Raw genomic sequence first — 26,188 nt, 5'->3', positions numbered from 1 at the left:
AAACTGCAAGAGCTCATAGTAAAGGTAAGTTGTATCATTCTGAACCCAATCCCAATAAACACAACGCACCAATTAATAGGTTGGAGACAGGCCCGAGCAACATTTAAACCAATTACTAGAATTAACCACATAACAATATAAACATTACATTCATAATCTCCTAACCAGTCCCTGCTCATTACCCTGCAGGCTGCCTATATATCTTTATAAATATCATAGCCTTTAATTCCCAGCCATGGGATAAATGCAGGGCCTGGATGAGTTCTTGAACAAGCATAGTATGCAAGGCTATTGTGATACTAATATCTACAGTTAGTATTAATGTTGGTATATATGGTTTGTGTATGTGAATGTATAGATAGGTCAGTACAATATAGTACAGTAAATCTCTGCAAGTATCCATTTGATTTTGTTACTTTCTTTTAACTTAATCAGTGCCTCAAAGGTGTTGCTGAAGCTAAACTTTAATGCTTTATGATCTTATTTATATTTATTTATTGGTTGCTGTACTTGTATATATATGAATTGTTACACTGGTGAATTGTTAATTGGTATTAGTGATGATGAACATGATTATTTTTAGGTTTAAGTTTATGACATAGACTACTACTATCTGACTGTGCAAAAGTGACTGCTGCATGTTGTCTGTCTCTTTCTGATGAGTGTCACTAAGTTTAAGTTAGTTATCATTAGTTCAAGTTGCCAACTTGCCACTACCAGGAGGAATTCCACACATTCAAGCTATGCAAAAATGCAGTGCAATTAACCCTTTTGACAGTTTTACTGCTTTTAATGTATAAATGATGCTGATGTTGATGTGCACATAATGGCAAAGCTTTTCTTGTACTAAGTGACTACTACTAGTATAATATTACTAGTATTTCATTATGTTTGATGCCTTTATTAGAACAGTCTTTAACAGTCTAGTCTTCAACTCAGTATGAATTCTGGACTTTTTCAATGCAATATGTCAATTCAATATGTTTTCTACAACTCCTCAATCAATAGCAGTAACACATCAAACATCTCTCTTTTTTATTTTATTTTTTAAAGTATAGCACAATACAAAATTACAATCAATTTCAGTTACAGTTAGTCACATACATTTTTATTTTTTTGGCAACTAAAAATTGTTTACTATATATTACAATAATTAAACAAGCTGTAGCTATCTGTAATACCCTAGCCCTGCTCTACATATCTTTCCAGTGGTTTTTGTAGCTTTAGTAAATGTTTTACTATCTACTCCAGTGCTGTCCAACTGGCGGCCCGCGACCCCCCTCTGTGTGGCCCCCCACCTGTCTGGCTGCTTTGATGGCTTACTCTTGTGTAAACTTTAAATGGTATCAGTACTGAGATTAACTGCCCCCCTGCATGGTTGTCACCTCAGATTCAGGCTGTAATCAGGCTGTATTGTTTAAAAATGTAATCCCCTGTGTTGTTCACACCTTTTAATCTCTGCATTGTTCACCCCCTACAGTGTTCACACCTCAGGCTCAGGCTGTAATCACCCCCATTGTTCCCCTGTTCACACCTCAGGAGCAGTAGAAACCCACAAATAATCCCTGCACTCTACAAACAGAACATATACTGAGGTGGTACTGCAATTAAAACGTTTTTTAATATATAGTTATTGTGCAGACTGTAGGAGCAGTGCCAGCATTGTATCACTGTAGGCTGCCTGTGTGTGCCATACACACACAGGCAGGGTAGGGCAAGCAGAGTATGGCACACACAGGCAGCATAGGGCTGGCAGAGTATGGCACACACAGGCCAAGTATGGCACAAACCAGCCAAGAATGGCACACACAGTGAAAGTATGGCACACAGGCAGGGTAGGGCAGGCAGAGTATGGCACACACAGGCCAAGTATGGCACAAACCAGCCAAGAATGGCACACACAGTGAAAGTATGGCACACAGGCAGGGTAGGGAAGGCAGAGTATGACACACACAGGCAGGGTAGGGCAGGCAGAGTATGGCACACACAGGCAGGGTAGGGCAGGCAGAGTATGGCAGGTTTTTGCTGTACTACAACCATTAATATGGGTATGGTCATGTGATAACATGGGTGTGGTTTCAAGTGGGTGCGGTTTCAAAAAGGGGAGTGGTCAAAACTGGCTTCCATTATCGGCCCTCCACCACGTAGGTTGGAAAAATTCCGGCCCTCGGTACAACAGAAGTTGGACAGCACTGATCTACTCAATAGGATTCGGATTCAGTTCAGGATTCGTCAGAATCCTTCAGGGTGGATTCGGGGGTTCGGCAGAATCCAAAAAAGTGGATTCAGTGCATCCCTAATAAGGGGTAGCAATAATTGGGGGGGGGGATACAATTGGATTTTTTTTGTGTGCTGGGAATGTTTCAGTGAACCAGAGGAGCAGCTGATAAGCCAAAGTGTGTTTCTAAACTACAACTCTCAACACACCCTAGAAATCTCTAATACCTAAGTCTTCAGCAGTTGCTAAACTACAATGGCAAGATCTTAGCCAAAAAGCTCCAACCATGGCCCTTGTGTCTTACTCCACAGCAGTATCAGAGCCCAATTGGGTATCCCTGGCATTAACATCTACTTACTCCCCCATCCACCGTGGCATAAACATTGGAGACCATACCTGGTTTCACCCACTCGATTTCAAAGCAAGGGCTTCCACTCCTGATTCTTGTCTTTACAATGCTGCCAAAGGAAACATACAGAGTTAATAACCTGGCAAAAGCTTTTATGCAAAGGCCTATGGGACATGGGACATTTTGACTACCGCTTGTGTTATTTGGCACGGGGACTGAGACATAGACATAGATCCCTGCTGATTACCGTACAGCCTGTAGCTGCGCCCCATTCTCTCTGCCTGCCTTTCTCTCATTCATGTCGTAATACGTCAACAGCACAAGCAACTTCTCACACGAGTAATGCCTGGGCCAATCCATTCGCTCAGCCGTAAAATTCTGTATGGGCAAATGGCAGGGCCGGAACACAGTTGAAACATACAAACAAGCATAAACTAATATATTGCTTTTAGGCAGAGTTGTGTTATTATTACATATTAATAAAGAACTTTCTCTCCAGAAGCTGACTCCCAGCGTGGGAAACCATGTTGGGGCACACACGTACAATGAGCGGGTGTCCTAGCCCTCTCAATGAGTATGGAAGGGCCAAAGACTGAATTAGCCTAAATTCCCCCGATATCGCACCTTAACCCATATCAACCAACCAGTGATTTTTCCAGCCAGCTGTAGTTGAAACAAAGAATTCAACAATTGGTTGCCATGGGTTACTGCCCATAGTCAAATTTGCCCAGTGTTGCTATCTGACCCCCAAATGCTATAACCTTTTAACTATGCAAGAATCTAAAGTCATAAGTCAGTCACCCTAGCAAGTAGGCAGCAAGTGCAGTTGCAGCAGTGGCAGGTTCCATACAAGCTACTAACTGTCTTTGGAAAACACTCACTGTATCACAACTTCCTTTTAAGGTGAGTTTCCCTTTAAACATCCACTGAATGAGCTATTTGCACAGTATGCTGTTGGACAATAGTGTAACGATGAACCCCCCTATTTGTTTGCTGTTAAACTGACTTACATTGCGGAAAGATGATTCTCTATGTTACTACCCACAGTACCAATGGGCGCCTATAAATGCAGTACTTATTTCTGTAAAGGTGTGTGTGTGTGTGGGGTTATAGGTCAGTGTAGAAAAAGAGAAGAGTGTACAAATCAGACGAAACAGAGACATTTCATACTTTCACTGCTAAACATTGCTGTCAGATTTTACAATCTGGTTCTTAATGTGATGTTGCTGAAAGCAGGTGGCATATATTCTTAATGCCATTAAACGTTACAACCTGCAAAATGAACAGATATCGGCCCCTAGTGGCAGAGATGAAGACTTACATGCTGAATCTTGGTTCTGGAAAGAATTGAGAATCTCATTGCATTAAGAACCATATAGAGAATTTTAAATAGAGCATTTAAGACACTTACAAAAATTGTAATAGTATCAGTAATTAATAATACAGCACTGTGGACCTAGGTTCAATTCCAGCCAGGGTATTATCTGCAGGGGGTATATACCCCCATGTCTGCATGGGATTCCTCCAAGAACTCCGATTTCCTCCCACATTTCAAAAATACAGGCAAGTTAATTGGCTCCCTAATTTTGTGAATGGGATAGGGGCCTTAGAGTGCAAGCTCCACTAGGGCAGGGACTGATGGGAATGATGTATAATCTCTATAAAGCTCTGTGGGATATAACAGCACCAACATAACAATAATGATACAGTGATAATGAGATCGTTAGTAATGGCACATTGTGAGTGAATAATGCATGTTGTCTTGTACTCATTAAACATTTTGTTCCCTATAGATGAAAAGATACACAAATTAGGAGTGAATATCAGAAACCTGATACCAGAAGGCTCACAAAGCCAGCAGTGTCTGTCCCCACAGTGTATTGTGTATGTAAATCATTTCTGATTGCTTCTAACCCAGCATAACCCCCGCTCATACGGTCCTTATCAGGAAGGTTGAAGCATTCAGGATCGTATAACAATAGCAATTTTTTTCCTGTAGTCTTAGTCTTAGCATTAGAAGACTGTAGCTGGGCCTTGTAGGGAAATCATTTAAGGCCTCCTTTTGGGAATGGCAACTTTTCAAATGGTCTTCATTTTTTATCATTTTTCATTTATTTACGTTCCTCTTCCATCTCTTTCCAGCTTTCAAAAGGGGGTCGCTGACCCTGGCAGCCAAAAACCTATTGCTCTGTGAGGCTACAATTTCATTGTTTTTGTTACTGTTTATTGCTTAGCGTTCTGTTTAGACCCCCACTCCTATTTATATTCCAGTTTCTCATTTGAACCACTGCCTGGTTGCTAGCGTAATCTGGACCCTAGCAACCAGATAGCTGCTAAAATCCCAACTGGAGAGTTGCTGAATCTAAAGCTAAATAATAAAATAAAAAACACAAATAGTAAAAAATTAAGACCCATTGCAAATTGTTTTGGAACACCGCTCTGTGCAACATAACTACTAAATATACTAAAAAATAATTTAAAGGTGAACAACCCCCTTAACTGGTGACAGGGTCAGAACTAGGGATAGGCAAAAGAGGCACCTGTCACCTACCCCTATTCCAGGACCATATCCCCCACTGCTGGGTGGGGGGGTTAAGATATATGCCCAGGGTGCCCTGCCAGCCTGGCCTGTCCCAGCCCAGTACTGATTGGTAGGCTTCTAGGGAGTGACTGTCACATGACAACAGCTCCTGTTTACACTGTTAATGTAAAGTATAAGGCATAAAGCAGTAAATACCGAAAAGGAAGAATTTAAAGGGAATGCCACCCAAAAACATATGCATTATGACTGAAAATGTTAATTCCAAGCAACTTTTAAATTCACAATATAAACTGTAAACGGTTCAAAGCTATAACATTGCAATTACTATTGACAGCAGTATCTCTCTGGCTGTTTATTCCTACTGCATGGCTAGTTATGACTCATGAAACAATGTAGCAGAAGCCGGCTGAGAAATGAGTTCTGCTCATTTTGACAGGAGCCAGACAACAGAAAGGGTCAGACAAATGCTGGTTTCAGCTGCAATTACATTCACAAATAACTTTAATTACCACTGACTATTCTTAACTAATGGAACGTAATCATGCAAAAACAAAATAAAAGGTTTTTGGCAGGCGTTGGAATGTTTTTGCTTCCCAGTATGAAGGCACAGTGATGCACAGTTATACAGTGACTGACAGTGACCCGTGATTTTCTACTTCTTCAAGAATTAATGTAACATATGTGCAAATTTTGATGCTGAACCTCTGCCACATTTTGTCCAGAAGGATCAGATCCCAGAGTACATAGCGACTGTTTGATATTGATGAACTACACTTACCTTCTACAGATCAATACCAGCTAGGGGGTGCATTGTGTTAATCCATTTGGTCTTGACTAGAGAGCCCTACCTTCACATTCATAGTGAAATTCCGATAAACCGTCTGGGCTCCATACAAGAAGACATCGCCATCGTTGGTAATGCATCCATCCACGTAGCCATGGGCATTCAGGTAGGCACACATGGCCTCGGCTTCCCCAGCTGCTTGTACCCATGGGATGCCCAAACACTCCAGCATCAGCAGGCACTGTAACGTGAAGGGGGCAATCAGTGAGATTTACAGTATGTTTGTGAAGGCCATATTTGCTAATAAATAACACTGCCAAATATAATTTGTTCCTGTCCAGTCATTTCACCTATAAGTTATTATACCATTTAGATGTCTCAAATTTGAAGTTATTTTAATATAAAATCCCCTGGGGCTATGTCATCCCAAAGGTGATTTATAAAATATTTTCCCATGAATGTGTCAGTACCACTTCCAAATAATTTTTTATACTGAAGCGAGTGGTTTGTATGTACCAAAGAGATTTGCCTTGATGGAGCTGCTAACCTGCCCTTATAATTTGGCCATATGGTACAAGTTACAATTCCATGTTAAAGTACTTAGTATTAAATGTTCTGAAGTATAGCACTGCCCTGCACTGGACTATGCTTTTTTTTTTTCTTTGTTCTGTAGGAGCGCCACCTACTGTTTTGCTTGTGAATTTTTGCAGGTTGAGTGTGCAACACTTCGAAGTGGCCCTTGTCTCTGTAACTGAATTATTTTATTATTATCCTTAAAAGTCTAACCCCAATATTTAATAACAGACACTAAGTTTGCCCAGGAGCAGTAACCCATGGCAACCAATAAGTGGTTTGTTTTGAAACCTGTGGCCAGTATATGATGCCTGCTGATTGGTTGCTATGGGTTACTGGTCCTGGGCAAACTTAGTGTCTGATATTACATACTGGGGTTAGACTTTTAAGGATAATAATAAAATAATTCAGTTACAGAGTCAAGGGCCACTTGCAAGTGGCTGCTGAAGCCTATCGCTTCTATCCTTCCTGTGGCCAATGCACCTTCTCATTCCACCTGGATAATTACCTCCTTTAAAACAGACTTAAAATAGGACCTTCCTGCTTTGGGCGGTGCAGCACTGGCAGAAGGCCCGTAGCGCATCTCATTCCTCTTGCTCATGGTTTCAGCTTTAATCTTTGGGGCTTCACCCTCCGAAACAAAGACAAGCTTCACTCCCAATAGATTCAGCGAAGAGATGCAGAAGAACAGATTCCTTCGAACACAAAAAAGGCAAAATGTATGGGGGTAGGGGGGGGAAATATAGCGTGATCCTGAGCGTCCCTACGTTATTTTGTTATATTAAAAGGCTTGCATTGCAAAATGTGGGTGCAGCATATAACCAAATATGTAAGGGATGTGCTGAACCCCTCTTAACCCCCCTTACAGAATTAGTGCCCTTACACCACCAACTCCAACTGGACATCATTTATACATTAGCAGGCAGGCATGTAGAGAGAACACAAGGAACAGGATAATCACAAGTCACTGAGAGTGATCAAAGGTGAGAAATTCGAGCCAGTTCATTAGTATGAAGGTGTGAGAAGCCTGCAAGTCTGGCAGTCAGGGGATAAACTGTATCCTGTGCTTAATAAAGCCATATATTGTATCAGCTTCATACCTCAGTATGCCATATATAAACCCTGGTAGCCACTACTAATTAATATTGTGTGGGCCCCATGTTGCATTCTCTTGTTTAGCTTCCATATATGTTCAACAGGATGCACATTGCTCATCAAGTGTTAATTAAATGCAGATTTCAAAGTTGCCATATTTGTACTTAGGGGGTTCATATCATATTTTAAAGGACAATGAAAGGTTAATATAAATTAAAAGTAAGTCTAAAGGCATTCTTTTTAAGTACTTACTGCATATCTAAATTCCCAGATCCCTGCTTGCTTCTCTGAGATACGGTGCTGGCAGCCTACAGCAATGTGAAGCCTACAGTGACATCACTGAAATCTCTCTCCCCTTCCTGTAGGTGCCAGCGGCAGCCTTCCTATTCTCTGAGCATGTGTGTAACTTGATCCTGTCTCCTGTTCTGAGCTACACATGCCAACCAGCCAATCAGAAGCGGATCTGGCAGAGGGGAGGGGGGGAGGGAATGAAACACATGTGCAGTATGAAGCAAGGAGGGAAAGGAAGGGAGAATACCTTTTTAGAGATGGCTGCCTGTTCTAGAAAATGTGCAGTAAGTGTGAGTGAGTAAATATTTGATTAGGTGAGCCAAAAGTGGGGCGTTTTTACTAAACAATAGGAGGACTATTGGGCACTATGCTTTTTACATTTTGACTTGCATTCTCCTTTAATACAAGGAATTTTCTTGCTCTGTTTTGTCTTCCCCCTAGGGTTATGGCACAAAGGGGCCATTAGTAGCGGTGACCAAAATGCCTGACATAAATACAAGCAAATAAACCCTAACTTGCCTTCAGGATGGAACGCCATACTATTGCCAACTGTGAATGAGGACAGGTTCTCTTTCTCTAAGATATTTTGGTTTCTGCTTGTATTCAAGCTGTTGGTCCTTTGTTTTCCTAAAGAACTAATATTTATTCTAAAGGGCAAGTCAAATGGAATGGGCTATATGTGTTAGAGATGAAAGCACACCAATACAGCATCCTCCCAGCAATGAAGCCTACCTGAGATGGGGTTTGTGGACCACTCCGATCATCTGTTTTACCATTTGTGCTTCACACACCCAGATACTCAGATCAACGGCCAGCGTTTTCCCAGCGAGGCTCTCTAAGGGCACGTGCTTCTTCACTGGCCCCAGGATGGACCACAGATCAGTGACTCCCATGCTACTGCCTCAGTGTCAGCTCTTTAGCTGGAAACACAAACTACATCAGTGTCGGACTGGCCCACCAGGATACCAGGAATACTCCCGGTGGGGACTGGTGTCAGTGGGCCCTCCTGCTCACCCAATCAGTTGCCTTGTATGCCTATACCATGGCCATTACTTAATTCTATATGAGAAAAAACAGAAGAAATGGAGGAAAGAATAGATACAAAAAGAAGTAAATAAGAGATTAAAGAAAGTGAGTAAACAGAGAAGGGTAGAGTGGGCCTAAGGTCTAAGGGTTTTCTGGTGGGCCCTTGGCACTTCAGTCCGACACTGAACCACATGCTTATTTTTCATGTTGTGACATTCACTGACATATATGGCACACGTGCTGGCGTGACCCAGGACACACAGTTCTAAAAGTCTTATGGCTGCTTACACACGTGCTGCCGCTTATAATTACACTATAACAGTATCAGAGATCAGACCAAGGGACATATTCTAAGCAACTTTCAAATGTACATTAATTAAAAATAGTCAATTTTGTGAAAGTTATTTGTAACTTAAACACAAATATACATTTGTTTTAACCCTTTTCTGTTCTTTGGTTCTGATTCTAGAAACAGTATATCAGGTTAGTTACTACATTGTGTCAGGAGTCTGAACCAGCAAACTATAAACAGCCGCTGAGGCTATAATGATTTCAGCAGCGACCTCTATTACCTAGGAAGCACTGAGCCCCTGGGAACATAAGAACCCACCTTTTCTGCCCCGTTCTAAACTTTAATTTCGTTGTACTTTCAGAATTACACTCTCATTTCACATTCAGCCCAGCACTGATCGCCCTACGCAGCTTTCATAAGAGAAACGGAAAACCAAAAACGTAATCCCTGCCGATTTTACTCTCTCTGTTATTATCCCGATCCCGCCAGACTCGATTGAATTTAAGTCAGCCTTACAATTCGACAACAAAGCTTCCGGGAACTGACATCATTAAACTTCCGTATCACGTGTTCTAATATGAAATCGCTCTATTCGTTACAGTGCTGAACTTTCTGTATTGTATATGCAGAACAGCGACATCTAGTGGGTAAATTCGTGATCTACGCATACTGAGTAATAAGCGGTGATTTACGTGAGGTAATATCTGCACCCTGATGTGTATAGCACAGCTGTGTCATGACTGCACATCTTTCCTGTATGGGGGCTTGAGATACTGGGGTACTAAGATAAAACCCTTCCCATTCTACCCTTAAAACCACTCCAATAGGCTCCTAAAGTAGCTGCGCTACTGCGCTAGTTCCAAGCTCAGGCTTAGCATAAAACAACATATGCAAGCAATAGACGTGTTTAAGGTGCTGGGCAATAAATACGGAACGCTGGCTGCTATTGGTGAAAAAGCTAGGAGCAAAACTTTCCACATTTCCCGTAACATATTGATAACAGAATGCAAAGTCACGCTGGCCACGCCTGTCAACAACAAGGCCCCGCCCCTTTATTGTACGGCTGCCCTGCCCTGTATCAGTAAGAATGGGAAGGCTTCATTTACGGGGCGGGGCTTGTTGCGCTGAGGCGGAGCGCTAGTCTGGGCATCTGCTGACTGAGACCTGGTTGCGCCACCACTAACCGGGTCAGCAGAGCTCTGGGTACTATTAGGTGAGTGAGAGTTATAGTTTCAGTTCTGGGAACCGCAGTGAAGTGACTTGAGAGACAAGTTGCAGCTAATCACGCAGTCTGTTCCTTGAGAAGGAGATGGTTTCAGTTTCTGTACTCAGTGACCCCTATGTGCTGGGCTTAGTGAGGATGCTGGGAGCAGTAGTTTTTATGCTAAATATGTAACAGGAATGTTCCTTGCTGGGTTTAGATGGTACTTATTGTCATTGGGGGTAAGGGAGAAGGTGGCCCAGATTTGAGGTAACGCTGGGGGGCCCCAATGTGAAGGTTGGGGGGGGGGGACATGCTATTTAAGGATGCTCTTGCTGTGAATGGGAACCAGGGGGTTGTAGGGGGGCTACAGGCTGGGAATCAGTTGTGCCAGGAGACTAAATGGATTATTAATGTCCAAGAGCCCAGTGAGTGCAATTTTAAATGCAATCACCATGTTTTTTCCCACAATGCAGAGTTTTTCCCCAGAGTTCAGGCGTCATTGCTGACAGGCAATTCTCTTGACGCAATTGCGCTGCACCTACTGCAAAATGGACACAACTGCACCTGCGTTGACTCACAAATCATCGGATAATTTCAAAGTCTCTTATGCGAGGGGTGCGTTACCCTATTCTTCTGGTGCAAGTGTGCTGTGCAGGGTGGGGACCTGTCACCCTAAGAAATAATTCCAAATTGTTTTCTATTGTGTTAGTCACGTGAAATAAACTTCACTTACACTGTAGAAATGATTTGAATCTTATTTTCTTCAGCCTTGAAATTCACAATTTCGGCATGCAGGCAGGGGCCATTTTGTGGGCACTGTCATTAAGGCAAGCTTTGCACCCTGCCGAAATCTTTTCTCTGTGCCCATGTCCATGCTCTGCTTACACAATTAGATGGTGAGGAGGGAGGGGGAATGGGAGGAGGGCAGCAACATCTAAGAAGTTCTGAATTGAAAGTGAAAGTAACTGACTTCCCCACCTCTATGCCCAAGGCATAGAGGCGGGGCAGGCAGTATATGATTGACAGCTGTGATTTTTAAATGCTTTTATAATGGGTAGGGATGTGTTAATTAAAAATTGAGTTTGGGTTACATGTATAATTTGAAAAGGGGTTTTATTATACGCCTGGTCAGTAGGTGTTGATAGTCCCAATACGCAATAGGTAAAGCATACCTCCCAACATTTGAAAAACAAAAAGAGGGACAAAAAGAGCGCGCACGGCAATTTTTTTGACCACGCCCACTTTTGTGACCACGCCCCAATTAACACACCCCATTTTTTTAAAAAAAATACTCCTTTTATATAGTTGAAATGGCGGGATCAGATGCAAATGTGCTATACCCTCATACTGTACTACCTAAGGAAAACAAAATAGCAACTCCTACATATAAAATACAAATATAGAGAGAAGGGAGTCAGTTATGTATGTATGTATGTATAACTTTATAAATAAAGCGCCACAAGGGTACGCAGTGCTGTACAATCTTACAATATACACAATTACACACAGGGAGGACAAATGTTATAATAAATATAATTGAGTTATAACGATCTACCAGTTTTGCCCCCCCACACAGGGGAGACAGTACCCCCCATACACAGTGCCCCCCAGGCCCCCATAGACAGTACCCCCCATACACAGTGCCCCCATACACAGAGCCCCCCAAACACAGTGCCCCCAATACACAGTGCCCCCCATACACAGTGCCCCCCCATACACAGTGCCCCCCAAACACAGAGCCCCCCCATACACAGAGCCCCCCCATACACAGTCCCCCCATACACAGAGCCCCCCCATACACAGTGCCCCCCAAACACAAAGCCCTCCAAACACAGAGCCCCCCATACACAGTGCCCCCCAATACACAGAGCCCCCCATACACAGACCCCCCCATACACAGTGCCCCCATACACAGAGCCCCCATACACAGTGCCCCCAATACACAAAGCCCCCCCATACACAGTGCCCCCCATACGCGCTCCGACTCCTTGCGCTGCTTCTCTTCTTATTTTGCTCCTTCTCCGTCGGTCCCAGGCCCTTTTATAAGGTTGCGCCCCGTGTGTACGTGTGACGTCATTACGCACGGGCGCAACCTTTTAAAAGGGCCAGGGACCACCGGAGAAGGAGCAACATAAGGAGAGAATGTCCCGCATTTCCGTAATCTATTACGAAAATGCAGGACATTCAGGGAACTATCCGGGACAGCGGGACGCGCTATAGAAAGCGGGACTGTCCCGCTTAAAGCGGGACAGTTGGGGGGTATGGGTAAAGCAGTGCCTGATGCGAAATGTAAGGCAAGAAGCACTGAGCGGCGCTCAGCAAACCACAGGGAAGCAAAAGGAGGGCATTTTGAAGCAAGTACCTTTAATAAAAGTGGTTTTACATACAGCTGACTGGGGGGAAAGTGTGGGGACATAAACAAGCCCTTTAGCTTCCCCCCCAAGAGGCCCCTGAAGCGCTGGGAGCCTGGGGCAAATGTTTGAAACTGGTCCTGTCACTTGTATGGAGAATATAAGTGCAATTTGTGACAGTAACTGTTGCATCTTTGTAAAACTGCTGTCTATTGCTGCTGTGAAGGGCCCCCACCAGCGCCCAGTGGATTCCCCTCTTTGGGGAGGGTAGTGGCCCATATACTGACAATTGTGGAACCAGGTACCACTGCCAGCCATGGAGCCCTCGAGTGCTGCCATATCTTTCTGTGCCTGCAAATGTGCATAAGTTCTGTGTGCTATCATGTTAAATATCTATGTTCCTGTAGGGCCCTGAATTTGTATGTATGTGCCAGTGTATGCCACGGTGGGGCGTGGAACAGCTGCAGGCAAAGCAAGACTCGTCATGCCATCGCCAGTGTCAGTATTGCCCCCCCTCCCCTCCCAGAGGTAGGCCTTTGTCAGGTAATAGGTGCACTGCACTGGGGCCTCTCTGGGATTGTGCCGGATGCTTTTGTTCCCTTAAAAACTTACAGTGATTCTGGCAGTGATAATGTTTGGGGGATGCCAGCAGTGATAATGTTTGGGGGGTGCTGGCAGGGATAATGTTTGGGGGGTGCCGGCAGTGATAATGTTTGGGGGGTGCCGGCAGTGATAATGTTTGGGGGATGCCAGCAGTGATAATGTTTGAGGGGTGCTGGCAGTGATAATATTTGGGGGGTGCTGGCAGAGATAATGTTTGAGGGGTGCTGGCAGTGATAATGTTTGGGGGGTGCTGGCAGAGATAATGTTTGGCGGGTGCTGGCAGTGATAATGTTTGGGGGGTGCTGGCAGAGATAATGTTTGGGGAGTGCTTGCAGGGATAATGTTTGGGGGGAATCTGGCAGAGATAATGTTTGGGGGGTGCTGGCAGTGATAATGTTTGGGGGGTGCTGGCAGAGATAATGTTTGGGGGTTGCTGGCAGAGATAATGTTTGGGGGGTGCTTGCAGGGATAATGTTTGGGGGGTGCTGGCAGAGATAATGTTTGGGGGGTGCTGGCAGAGATAATGTTTGGGGGATGCTGGCAGAGATAATGTTTGGGGGGTGCTGGCAGAGATATTGTTTGCGGGGTGCTGGCAGAGATATTGTTTGGGAGGTGCTGGCAGAGGTAATGTTTGGGGGGTGCTGGCAGAGATAATGTTTGGGGGAATCTGGCAGAGATATTGTTTGCGGGGTGCTGGCAGAGATATTGTTTGGGAGGTGCTGGCAGAGATACTGTTTGGGGGGTGCTGGTAGAGATATTGTTTGGGGGGTGCTGGCAGAGATAATGTTTGGGGGGTGCTGGCAGAGATATTGTTTGGGGGGTGCTGGCAGGGATAATGTTTGGGGGGTGCTGGCAGGAATAATGTTTGGGGGGTGCTGGTAGAGATAATGTTTGGGGGGTGCTGGCAGGGATAATGTTTGGGGGGTGCTGGCAGGGATAATGTTTGGGGGGTGCTGGCAGGAATAATGTTTGGGGGGTGCTGGTAGAGATAATGTTTGGGGGTGCTGGCAGAGATAATATTTGGGGGGTACTGGCAGAGATAATGTTTGGGGGATTCTAGCAGAGATAATTTTTAGGGGGGTGCTGGTAGAGATAATGTTTGGGGAGTGCTGGCAGGGATAATTATTGGGGGGTTCTGGCAGGGATAATTATTGGGGGGTTCTGGCAGGGATAATTATTTGGGGGTGCTGGCAGTGATTAAGAAGCCACCTAACCCATCTCTCACCCTTGGGCGCAGGAATGAGCCAACCACTGGTTAATGCCTTGATATTTGGTGCTGCAGTAAATATTTACCTGTAATGATGGTCAATGTTCAGTGAGTTGCTCTTTCTGCTCTCCTCCTGCAGCAATGGGCAAGAGAAAGGAAGGCAGCCCCATCGCGCCCTCTTCACAGCGCAAAAAACAAAGGCAAGAGGCGGAGGGCACGTATGACTATGAGGGGGATAACGTTCAGGCCGGACCCAGTGTCTCTAATGACTGTGCGCACCACAGAGAGCGAAGGGACGAAGCCAATAACTCACATACTGACCGTGACAATGGGAATTCTGTGTCCTGTGATTCTCAGTCAGTAAGTTGCACGGGCACTTTTGTACAGATTCATTTTATTTTTTTAATTTCAGTGCCATTGACTGCATTCCAATATATATATATATAGTGTGTGGAAATTTAGCCGGCACTCACATCAAAAACTGTAGTTAGTTGCCTGAGTGCAGTAGCAAATTGCATTGTAAAAGAAAAAAAAAAGTGAAAACACACTCGCAGGTCTTATGCAAACAAAAAATGTTTATTTAAAGATGGATTAATGTTTTGGCTAGCGATCTAGCCCTTTCTCAAAGTGATACACATACAACAAACACAGCCAGATAAACCCTAATTGGTGGGAAAGTAAGGGGTGTCACAGTGTTCAGAGGAACATTAAAGTTATAGGCTGGAACCCCAAAAAGAAGTTGTCGAGGTCCTTTACGGGAAAAAAGGCATTTTTCTAGTTTGTACAAGAGCGCACTACACGTGCACTAGCAACCAGGTTGTAATGCCAAAACATTGAGAATGTTGCCTTTGTGAACGCGGACCTTTCTGAGGTGTTATATATAGCGCAAGGGTACACACGGGGAAAGGGGGGAAGAGAGAAGGGAGGGAAGCAGGATATACAGTAGAAGTTCTAGAGAGAGAGGAGACTATACAGAGAAGATAATGGACAAAAAGTGGTCAAAGAAATACAAATGCCAGTGAACAGTTAGAAATAGAAAATACAAAATAATAAAACATAGAATAAAAATTAAAAAAAATAATCAAACAATCCCCACTTTAAGTTAATAATCAGAAGTTAAAGGACGTGACAAGATGAGGGCGAAATCACTTTATATAGAACGTAGTCCGATTCCACAAAACCAGCTGGTTGTCTGTCAAGCTCAGGCAAATATTATAAAAAACTGCCTTGATATTAGGGTGTATAATATGATGCCTGGTATATGACTTACGGCAAATATGGGTCTAGAAGCCCAAAAGGAGACAGGGTGATGCTGGATACTAGGTAGGATCAACCACCTGTTAGTTCAGAGAATTTCAATCCACCAGGAAACGGGTCAGTGACGCTCGACCTGCCCAAGAATACGTCAACGTGTGTGATGCGCAATGGGTATTTTGTTTGATGCCAGTATTGCTCCACTTAATGGTCAAAATATTATTAGCCAATGTTCATGTGGCTTATTCGGAACAGACACCAAGCTGCTTATTAATAGTCCAACATTTTAAAGAAAAATAGTGTGAATGAAGAATAAAATTTGTCACGGTGCTTAACTATCGCCTACTTGCTGGGGGGATATGAAAAAAGAGAACCTGTGTACTATAGATATAATGTATAATTTGTTAATTTCCTTTCCAGAGCCTTATACAGGTATGGGATTCCTTATCCGGAAACTCATTATCCAGAAAGCTCTGAATTATGGAAAGCATGTCTCCCATAGACTCCATTTTAATCAAATAATACAGAATTTTAAAACTGATTTCCCTTTTCTCTGTAATAATAAAACAGTACCTTGTACTCGATCCCAACTAAGATATAATTACCCCTTATTTACCCCTTATTTAATTAAACAATTGGGTTTAATTAATGTTTTATTGATTTTTTAGTAGACTTAAGGTATGGTGATCCAAATTACGGAAAGACCCCTTATCCGGAATACCCTTGGCCCCGAGCATTCTGGATAATGGGTTCTATACCTGTACTGTGTACTTTATAGTTATTAAAGTTTTTGTTGAGTACAGGTATTGGACCCGTTATCCAGAATTCCTGTGATCTGGGTCTTTCCATAATTGCAATCTACTTAAGTGTACTAAAAAATCATTTAAACATTAATAAACCCAATAGGATTGTTTTGCCTCCAATAAGGGGTAATTATATCTTAGTTGTACAAGTACAGGTACTGTTTTATTATTACAGAGAAAAGGGAATAATTTAACCATGAAATAAACCCAATAGGGCTGTTCTGCCCCCAATAAGGGGTAATTATATCTTAGTTGGGATCAAGTACAGGTACTGTTTTATTATTACAGAGAAAAGGGAATAATTTAACCATTAAATAAACCCAATAGGGCTGTTCTGCCCCCAATAAGGGGTAATTATATCTTAGTTGGGATCAAGTACAGGTACTGTTTTATTATTACAGAGAAAAGGGAATCATTTAACCATTAAATAAACCCAATAGGGCTGTTCTGCCCCCAATAAGGGGTAATTATATCTTAGTTGGGATCAAGTACAAGCTACTGCTTTATTATTACAGAGAAAAAGGGAATAATTTTGAAGCATTTTTATTATTTGATATAAATGAAGTCTATGGGAGATGGGATCCCAAACCTGTAGTATGTTTTCTCTTCAATACACATATTAAAAATTGTCTTCTTGCAATATGATCAGTTTGCTGAGAACATAACTAATTATACAATTAAGTAATATTTTTTTGCCATGGAGTAGCCTTAAGTAACCAGGTCATTAATGTGCATCTCACATGCATAATACAGAGGAGCACCCCTGGATGCTGTAATGCAACATTTGATGGCTAATATTGACCCATGTTTCATATAGTGTAAGCATCCATCTTTACTCTTATCAGCTTCTAATAATGTTTGCCCTTAAAGGAACAGTTCATTGTAAAAATGAAACTGGGTAAAATGGTCTGCGTAAAATAAAAAATATTTGTAATATAGTTAATTATTCAAAAATGTAATCTATAAAGGCTGGAGGGGGCAGATATCTAACATAATAGCCAGAACACTACTTCCTGCTTTCAGCTCTCTAACCTTTTAGTTAGTCAGTGACTTTAGGGGGGGCCACATGGGACATAACTGTTCAGTTAGTTTGTGAGGACGCAAATGCAAACTAACTGAACAGTTATGTCCCATATGCCCCCCCCCCCCCTCAGGTCACTGATTGGTTACTGACTGCTAACAGCTTAGAGAGCTGTGAAGGGGGAAGTAGTGTTCTGGCTATTATGTTAGACATCTGCCCACTCCAGCCATTATACATTACATTTTTGCCTCACTAACTATATTGAAAACATTTTTTATTTTGTGCAGTCTATCTTACCCAGTTTCATTTTTACACTGATTGGTCAGAAACTGAACCACCCCCCCCAGACAGCTTTCATAAAACAAATCACAGTGACACCTTGTTGCTGTTCATTCTTATTCATTTAATAATTTGCAGCACTAAATACAGGGATGGAATCACTTATCTGGAAACCTGCTATAAACATTTTTTTTCTCTGTAATAATAAAACAGTACCTTGTACTTGTTCCTATGATATAATTAACCTTTTTAGTGCCACAGGACGTAGAATCTACGTCCTGTGTATCAAAGGACCAAAGTGCCACAGAACGTAGATTCTACGTCCTGCTGCACTTCCGGTTTTGGGAGCGGAGGAATGGCTTTTCAAGCCATTCCTTCGCTCCCCACTCGTTCCCCAGCCTCCAGACAATAGTCAGAGGTGGGGAACGAGTGGCCCCTGGGTAGCGATCGCCCAGGGGCCCCATGGGACTCACCTGCCATCCTCGTGGCTTTGTGTGCAGCTCCTCTCCCTTCCGCAGCTTCCCCCTCTGGCCCCCCTGCTTCCTGCCCCGCCCCCTCACATGAGCTGATGCTGCTGGTGTGCCAGATCGTTTTTCTCCTCCAGATCCTCACCTAGACCTCAAGTAAGTGGCAAATACACACACAAACACACAATCACACATTTATTACACTAATACACACTTATACTCACACTTACACACACACACATGCATTTTTGGGAGGTTTTCAAACATTTATCACTTACAGCACTTAGAGAAAACTCACACTTGGTTGCACACTCGCACACATGCACACAAAACACATTTTACACACATGTACACACACACTTACACACTTATGTAATTTTATAATTATTTTTTTTTTTCTAATCGCATCGTTTTTATTCTTGCCTGAAAAAAATGTTTTATTGCCATTGCGGATAGTGTATTCGCTAACCGCACTGCGCAATACCTTTTGTGTATTATTTTGGTGTTTCTACTACATTTTCTGTGATTTTGGTGGATTTTTGGGTATTTTACTGCATGTTTAGCCATTTTATAGCATTTTCAGTTATGCATAGTTGTTGTTTGCTTGACTTTGTCTGTAAAACTTATTTGCTCTAGCCAAAATACTCAAACTGTTATTCTGCCCGCAGATATTATTAGGCAAAAAAAAAAAAATGATTTTAGTGATTTTTTTTTATCTTTATCAATTGTATTGCTTTTTACATTGTTCTTTGTTACTTGTCTTTGCACATGGACATTTTGTCTGCTGTATTTCAATTTGGCATCCTCTGTACCCCACATAGTTTGGTAAATCTATTCATATCGGGCATCAAACTGTTCAGTAGACTAGTGGCGTTCATACTTAGAGTGTTTTATGTTGGTACGTTACTAAATGTGGGGTACATAATGGGGCAACATGCAAGCTTTGTGACGATTTTCAGAAATGTCACAAAAACAGTTCTGTTTAGCATAGCTTTGTAATTTGGTAGTTTGTAGTAGAAAGATGTATTTACCCATTTTTGTTTTGTCAGATTGTGTACTTTCGGAAAATGTATAGTTTTCTAGGGTCTCCTTACTGTTAGGGGGTCTTATGCCGCATAATGCACATGCCGGTAGCTTATATTGCAGTGTATACACTTTGTATGCACTAACTTCCTTTTGGGGTCTCTAAATGCCAGATACATCGGTGATCCTATGCACAATGGGCATCAAACTGTTCAGCGGACCCTTGGTTTTCATATTTAGGGTGTGTTTTCTTGGTAGCTAATGTTATGTGGGAGATAAGGTGCTTGAAAGTGGAAGATTTGATGTGTTTTTCAGGTATTTCACCAAAACTAGCAATTTTGGGAAAGCACTGCGACTCTGTAGTTTGGAGTAGAAAGACATGGGTACCAATTTTGAATTCGCCCGAATGTGTACTTTCCAAAAATATATGGTTTTGGGGGGTCAATGTATTTTTTTGTGTTTTTACCCCACAGAAAATGCAGTAAATGTGTTGAATTTTCAGTAGCTAAAGAGATCTCCTGGGCAATTTGTATGTACTAACTTCCTTTTGGGGTCTCTAAATTCCAGATACATTGGTGATCCTGTGCACAATGGGCATCAAACTGTTCAGTGGACCCCTGGCTTTCATATTTAGGGTGTGTTTTCTTCGTACCTAATGTTATGTGGGAGATAAGGTGCTTGAAAATGGAAGATTTGAGGTGATTTTTTAGAATTTTCATAATTTTTTTATAGAAAATGCTAAATTCAGTAAAGCATTGCCGTTTGGTACTTAGGAGTTGGAAGACATAGTTACCCATTTCAGATTCGTCAGAATGTGTAGTTTTCAAAAATGTATGGTTTCCTGGGGTAAACCTAATGTTCCAGGATTTTTGGCTTTGGAATGTAAAGTGTGCCGTATTCTGCTGTAATGCTTTGAAAATTTAGTAATTTACTGCTGGGAGTTTTTGATCTATAGAAGTCAGAAATCTCAATAAAACTATACATATCAGGTATTGGCACGTTCGGGAGACATGAGGCTTTCCAAATCAGTTGAATTTTTGTCCATAAAATAAAATGTGTTTCTGGTAGAAATCCTTATATCATGAAAAATAGCATTTTTTCTTTTTTTTTTTTGTATTTCAAGCTCTAAATCTTGTTCCAGAAGTGGAAATACACAAAAACTCAGGTAGATTTGGAAAGCTCAGGTTCTCCTGAAAAAAACAATATATAGTTTGCCTACCTAAACTTAACCCTGCCCCCAGTAAAAGCCCCTACATTGAGAGAGCACAGAATGTTCACAAAACGTCTGGCACTGGGGGGAACTGAAATGACGAATTCGGCTGGCACTTAAAGGGTTAATCCTTCTGGGAGGCAAAACAATCCTATTGGGTTTATTTAATGTTTACATGATTTTTAGAAGACTTAAGGTATGGAGATCCAATAAAGACTGATGTTCTTGTTCTTATTCCAACACAGTTGAAGGTATAAGGAGAGCTAATTGACACCTCTGTATATGGGTCATTTATAAGCAATGGGCACATTTGCACCTGAGCAGTAACCCATGGCAACTAATCAAATGTGTGGTGTCATCGTTCAACCTACAGCTAGCTGAAAAAAAGCCAATCACTGGTAGGTTGCCATGGGTTACTGCCCATGGTCAAATTTGCCGAGTGTTTATAAATGACCCCTAATGTGTTTTGTTGTGTTATAGTGCACAGGTGAAATTGGAATCATTGAATCCATCTTTCTGAGAAACTTCATGTGTCATTCAATGCTGGGACCTTTTCGCTTTGGACCAAACGTTAACTTTGTTGTAGGAAACAATGGGAGTAAGTATATTTACTGACGTTAGAAAATACGTGTCCTGTATGAAGTACAGTTACCGAGAGCAGTCCTTGCAGTTTGGAGGAGGATAAACAATTTACCATATAGTTTAAAAGAGAAGACTCTTCCAGATTTGTTAAAGCATTGTGTGTAAGCATGTCTGGCCCCAAATACGCATGTAGTCTCAATTTTAGGGGTGAATCCATGATTACATTACATTAACATTTATTTATAAAGCGCCAACATATTCCGCAGCGCTGTACAATAAGTGGGTTTCATACATTGGACATACAGAGTAACATATAAAGCAATCAATAACCGATACAAGAGGTGAAGAGAGCCCTGCCCAAAAGAGCTTACAATCTACAAATAATTGACATAGTCTGCTTTTAGGATAATGTGGCAGGGGGATGATACACCTGGTTGGACTGGGAGGTGCAGGGCCCACTGGGGCTTCCTTCCCAGGGGCCCCACACCCCCACCCCCTGCGTGATGGGGGAGACAGATCTTCGGGAGGGGGAGCGCCGTGAGAATTGGTATGGGACGGCAGGTCCACTCTAGCCCAGTCCGACACTGGATACACCCCATTTAAGACTTGTATTAGTACAATGTCGCTTGAGCACAAATATGCCTATGTTATAAAATGGCCTTTATTTTTATTTGTCATAGTTTTTGAATTATTTCCCTTTTTCTTCTGACTCTTTTCAGCTTTCAAATTGGGATCATTAACCCTGGCAGCCAAAAAACGATTGTTCTGTGAGGCTACAATTTTATTGTTATTGTTACTTTTTATTATTTAACTTTCAGGCCCTCTCCTATTCATTTTTCAGTGTCTCACTCACGCCACGTCTTAGTTGCTAGGGTAATTTGCACCATAGAAAACAAATAGCTGCTAAAATCCCAAACTGGAGAGCTGTTGAACAAAAAGCAAAACAATTCAGAAACCACACAAAAAAATACTGTTTACAGATTGTTTTAAAATATCAATCTCTACATCATACTAATTGTAGGTATTTAATTTAAAGGTGAACAACCCCTTTAATTGAATTTCCTACATTCATTATTTTCCCCAGGTGGCAAAAGTGCAGTATTGACTGCTCTCATTGTGGGCTTGGGTGGAAAAGCTGCTGTTACCAACAGAGGATCAACAATAAAGGGATTCATCAAGGATGGAGAAAAGTGAGTGCTAACTCTTCCTTATCAACCTGATGGCTAATAATCTCTCTGGATGAGACTAACATCCAATCCCTGAAATCCTCTAGTACTAGCTGAGTTATTTAAAAAGATGTCTGTTGTTTTACGCTAGTCATAAGCCCTAATTTATGCAGCCGGCATTCATATATAGGCACCCAAGAGCCTGTGCCTAGGGCAGCAGCTTTAGAGGGGGGTGACCGACAGGGGCTTATATATTAAAAAAAAAATGCTAGAAAAAATACATTGCTACAATTTTGGCCAGTACAGGGCACCTGGCAGAATTTCAATATAGAGCACAAAGGGGCTCATTTACTAAGTATAAACTCAGCATGGTATAAATTCAGCGCGACCATTGCTGTATTTCTAAAATGTCACAATAATGCTTGAATCCTTTGTACGAAAATTTAGAGTTTACATTCGATAATTTGAGTTTAAACAGGTTTGTTTCTATGAATTCCATTTTAGGAGCATTGGCACTCATTCTTGGAAATTAACTTCCCTTGAAGAAAACAATGAGGGGATTAATTTCTCCTTGAAACTGGGTGAAACAGAATGATGGGTTTAACTTCCACTTAAAAATGTGTCAAGGACAGGCTGTCACTGACTATTCTATTGCTGTACTATTCTAAGCCTCCATAGGTACCTGCCGAATTTTGTTTCTTACAAAAAAAGTTAACTAAACATTAATAAATCACGAGTTAGGGGAGTTATTTTCAAAAAAACTTGAATTTTTGGAGAAACAATATAAATAAAATAGAGTACTAGCACAAACCTATTTGTAAATAAAAAAAAAATAGTAAAAAAAAAAATCGACCTTTTCTCAAAATTGCTTAGTAAATGTGCCCCTAGATATAACTACAGACTTATCTAAAAATTTCTCTTTAGGTTTGCAGAGATCTCTATTAAATTACGGAACAGAGGGCAAGATGCTTACAAACCTGATGTATTTGGGAACTCTATAACAGTAAGGCAAAGAATCACTAAAGAGGGCGGTCGCACATACAAGCTAAAAAGTGCAGCAGGTACGGATGTTTATAGTTGAACGTGATGGACGTATGTCTTTTTTCAACCTAACTTACTATGTTACTATGTACTACAGTCACTGACTCCTCTGCATCCTAAACTTGCCCGGCAGTGATTGTGCAACTGGCATGTTTGCAGATTCACATATGTATGTATGTATGTATAACTTTATTTATAAAGTGCCACAAGGGTACGCAGTGCTGTACAATATTACAATATACACAATTACACACAGGGAGGACAAGTGTTATAATAAATACAATAAATAAGTATAAATACACAGGGAATAAGTGCCATGTGGTATGAGACACAGTAGGAAGGAGGTCCCTGCCCCAATCTAAGTGGTTGGGTAACATACAGGCACATACAGGCACAAGTTGGAAGGTAAGAGTGCACCAGTTATGGGCATTTGCCCTTAAGCGCAGGACTAGGCAAAATAATGTTTAAGTGCTCCAGAAGGTAACAGCTGAGTTTAATCTTACAGAGAGTTAGTGAGTGTTCCCTACAGAGGGAGCCAGGGATAGAGTTCCAGAGGTAAGGAGCAGCGAGATAGAAAGGTTTAAGATGAGAAAGCACAGTGGGTGTATGGTGTAAAAAGACAGAGGCTCTGAGAAGAGCGGAGGAGACGACCAGGAACGTGCAGGGAGACCAGAGGTAAGGAGCAGCGAGATAGAAAGGTTTAAGATGAGAAAGCACAGTGGGTGTATGGTGTAAAAAGACAGAGGCTCTGAGAAGAGCGGAGGAGACGACCAGGAACGTGCAGGGAGACCAGAGGTAAGGAGCAGCGAGATAGAAAGGTTTAAGATGAGAAAGCACAGTGGGTGTATGGTGTAAAAAGACAGAGGCTCTGAGAAGAGCGGAGGAGACGACCAGGAACGTGCAGGGAGACCAGAGGTAAGGAGCAGCGAGATAGAAAGGTTTAAGATGAGAAAGCACAGTGGGTGTATGGTGTAAAAAGACAGAGGCTCTGAGAAGAGCGGAGGAGACGACCAGGAACATGCAGGGAGACCAGTGAAGGAATGTAGTGAGGAGCAGAGAAGTGAAGGGCTTTGAATGTTAGCAGAAGGAAGGCTGACTGTTGCAGTGCCTGGTCTATATGAATGTGCAAAAACTTACCTGAAGCAAGGTTATGTGACTGTCATACCATTTTATCAGTATTTGTATGGCTAGCCTTATGTGTAGCCTGTAGTTTCAGAGCTTGAGCATTAGAACTTCTAACTGGTTCTAAGTATAAACCTTTTTTTTTTTAGAGAAATTTACATTTTGAATAACCTGAAGGAGACAAATAAATGTACAGTAAAAGTCTAAATAAACATTTTTCCCTTGCAGGTGCTGTCATTTCTAACAAGAAGGAGGAGCTTACAATGATCCTTGATCATTTCAATATACAGGTAATTACATCTATAGCTTAACTAAACAGGTAAAACTAATCTTTTTTCTTCAGACACACTACTATAGTTTATATAAACTGCTGTGCAATTGAGATAGGGCTAAATGGCACAGGTTAATAGCAGATAACAGATAAGCTCTATAAAACACCATTCTACATAGCTTCCCGGCTACATGCTATGTAACCAAACCATTTTCTCCTTTAAATGGCTGCCCCCACGGCTACACAGGAGTTTATTTTTTTAAACTATAGTAGTGTCAAGGTTCCCCCCAACATACCATTTAGTGTGTAACTCGCATTTACTGTATATTATTTCTACCAAAGGGCATAACTTTGCACTTTTCAGTATTGAACCTCATTTTCCCAATTTTGTCTAATCACGTCTTGTAGTTTGGATTTTGACAGTTTTTTATGAAGAGAGCATGCTTACCAGTGCCTCTTTGTACGGCTCTGCTTAAAACCAAAGCCACATAACTGTGGCTTTGTTTTGTTTTAAGAGTTTTTTAAACAATTGACAGGTGAGGAACAATGAAACAGCGATTTTTATAGGCGCAATAGGTATTTTCTGAAGAAGCAAAACCCTTTGACTTGATACTTTGCACTGTTCCTTTTACAGGTAGATAACCCAGTGTCTGTTCTAACTCAAGAAATGAGTAAGCTTTTCCTACAGTCTAAGAATGAATCTGACAAGTATAAGGTGAGTGGAGTGCTAACCTCATTCTGTGCTGCTAACCCCTGTCCCTCCTTCCTCTCTTCTTTCAGTATATTCTAAAGGGATAAATACTGCTACTGATTTCCATAGATAAGTACAAAATTCCTTTATAAATGTTAACTTTAAGCGTATCCCTGCAGAGTGGGGCCTGATATATTTTACCACGAATCTACTATCCACACCTTCATAATCCAATACTGCTCACCATAACCTGGCCAACTCTGGCATTTTGTCTTATACAGTTCTTCATGAAAGCAACACATCTAGAGCAGATGAAGAAAGATTACAGCTACATCATGGAAACAAAGTCCAAGACTCATGATCAAGTTAAAAATGGTAGTGAGGTAAGAAAAGATTGGTGTATAAATGTAATATACATTTTTCCCTGATGTATGCATCTACACGACAGGATACAAAGGCTCTAAGCAATGCAATAAAGTTCTATTCCAACAGCTGTAAATTTTAAAAAAGTAGATGCAAATGAGGTATTTCATGTGTCATTAGCAGTGACAGCTAAAAGCCTGCGCAGAGCTTAAAGGAGAGGTTAAATATTATACCCACACTATGGGGCTGATTTACTAAGACACGAATTCGAATCCGAATTGGAAAAATCCGATTGGAAAACGAACATTTTCCTACTTTTTCGTATTTTTTGCGATTTTTTCGGCGCCTTTACGACTTTCC

General features: G+C 41.7%; 2 protein-coding genes across 2 annotated transcripts in view; one reads left to right on the top strand and one right to left on the bottom strand.

The window, feature by feature from the left end:
* Positions 1-2,294: 2,294 nt before the first annotated feature.
* On the bottom strand, positions 2,295-9,699 carry LOC116411078 (flap endonuclease GEN homolog 1-like). The gene is made up of 5 exons (XM_031902956.1): positions 9,489-9,699; positions 8,585-8,772; positions 6,975-7,161; positions 5,958-6,134; positions 2,295-2,676 (listed from the first exon to the last, which is right to left on the bottom strand). Exons 2-5 carry the CDS (start codon positions 8,743-8,745, stop codon positions 2,635-2,637), a joined length of 567 nt encoding a protein of 188 aa, XP_031758816.1. The 5' UTR covers positions 8,746-8,772; positions 9,489-9,699; the 3' UTR covers positions 2,295-2,634.
* Positions 9,700-14,676: 4,977 nt separating this feature from the next.
* Positions 14,677-26,188, top strand: part of LOC100496941 (structural maintenance of chromosomes protein 6) — a 44,780-nt gene continuing 33,268 nt past the window's right edge. Inside the window, exons 1-7 of the mRNA XM_018094061.2 lie at positions 14,677-14,895; positions 21,073-21,190; positions 22,259-22,364; positions 23,265-23,401; positions 24,732-24,793; positions 25,409-25,489; positions 25,747-25,848. Coding sequence (XP_017949550.2) covers positions 14,677-14,895; positions 21,073-21,190; positions 22,259-22,364; positions 23,265-23,401; positions 24,732-24,793; positions 25,409-25,489; positions 25,747-25,848 — 825 coding nt within the window. The remainder of the gene's footprint in view (positions 14,896-21,072; positions 21,191-22,258; positions 22,365-23,264; positions 23,402-24,731; positions 24,794-25,408; positions 25,490-25,746; positions 25,849-26,188) is intronic.

Source organism: Xenopus tropicalis, chromosome 5 (assembly GCF_000004195.4).
Source record: "Xenopus tropicalis strain Nigerian chromosome 5, UCB_Xtro_10.0, whole genome shotgun sequence".
Lineage (NCBI taxonomy): Eukaryota > Metazoa > Chordata > Amphibia > Anura > Pipidae > Xenopus > Xenopus tropicalis.
The sequence above is the reverse complement of the archived record's forward strand: the minus strand, read 5'-3'. Positions and strand labels throughout refer to the sequence as shown.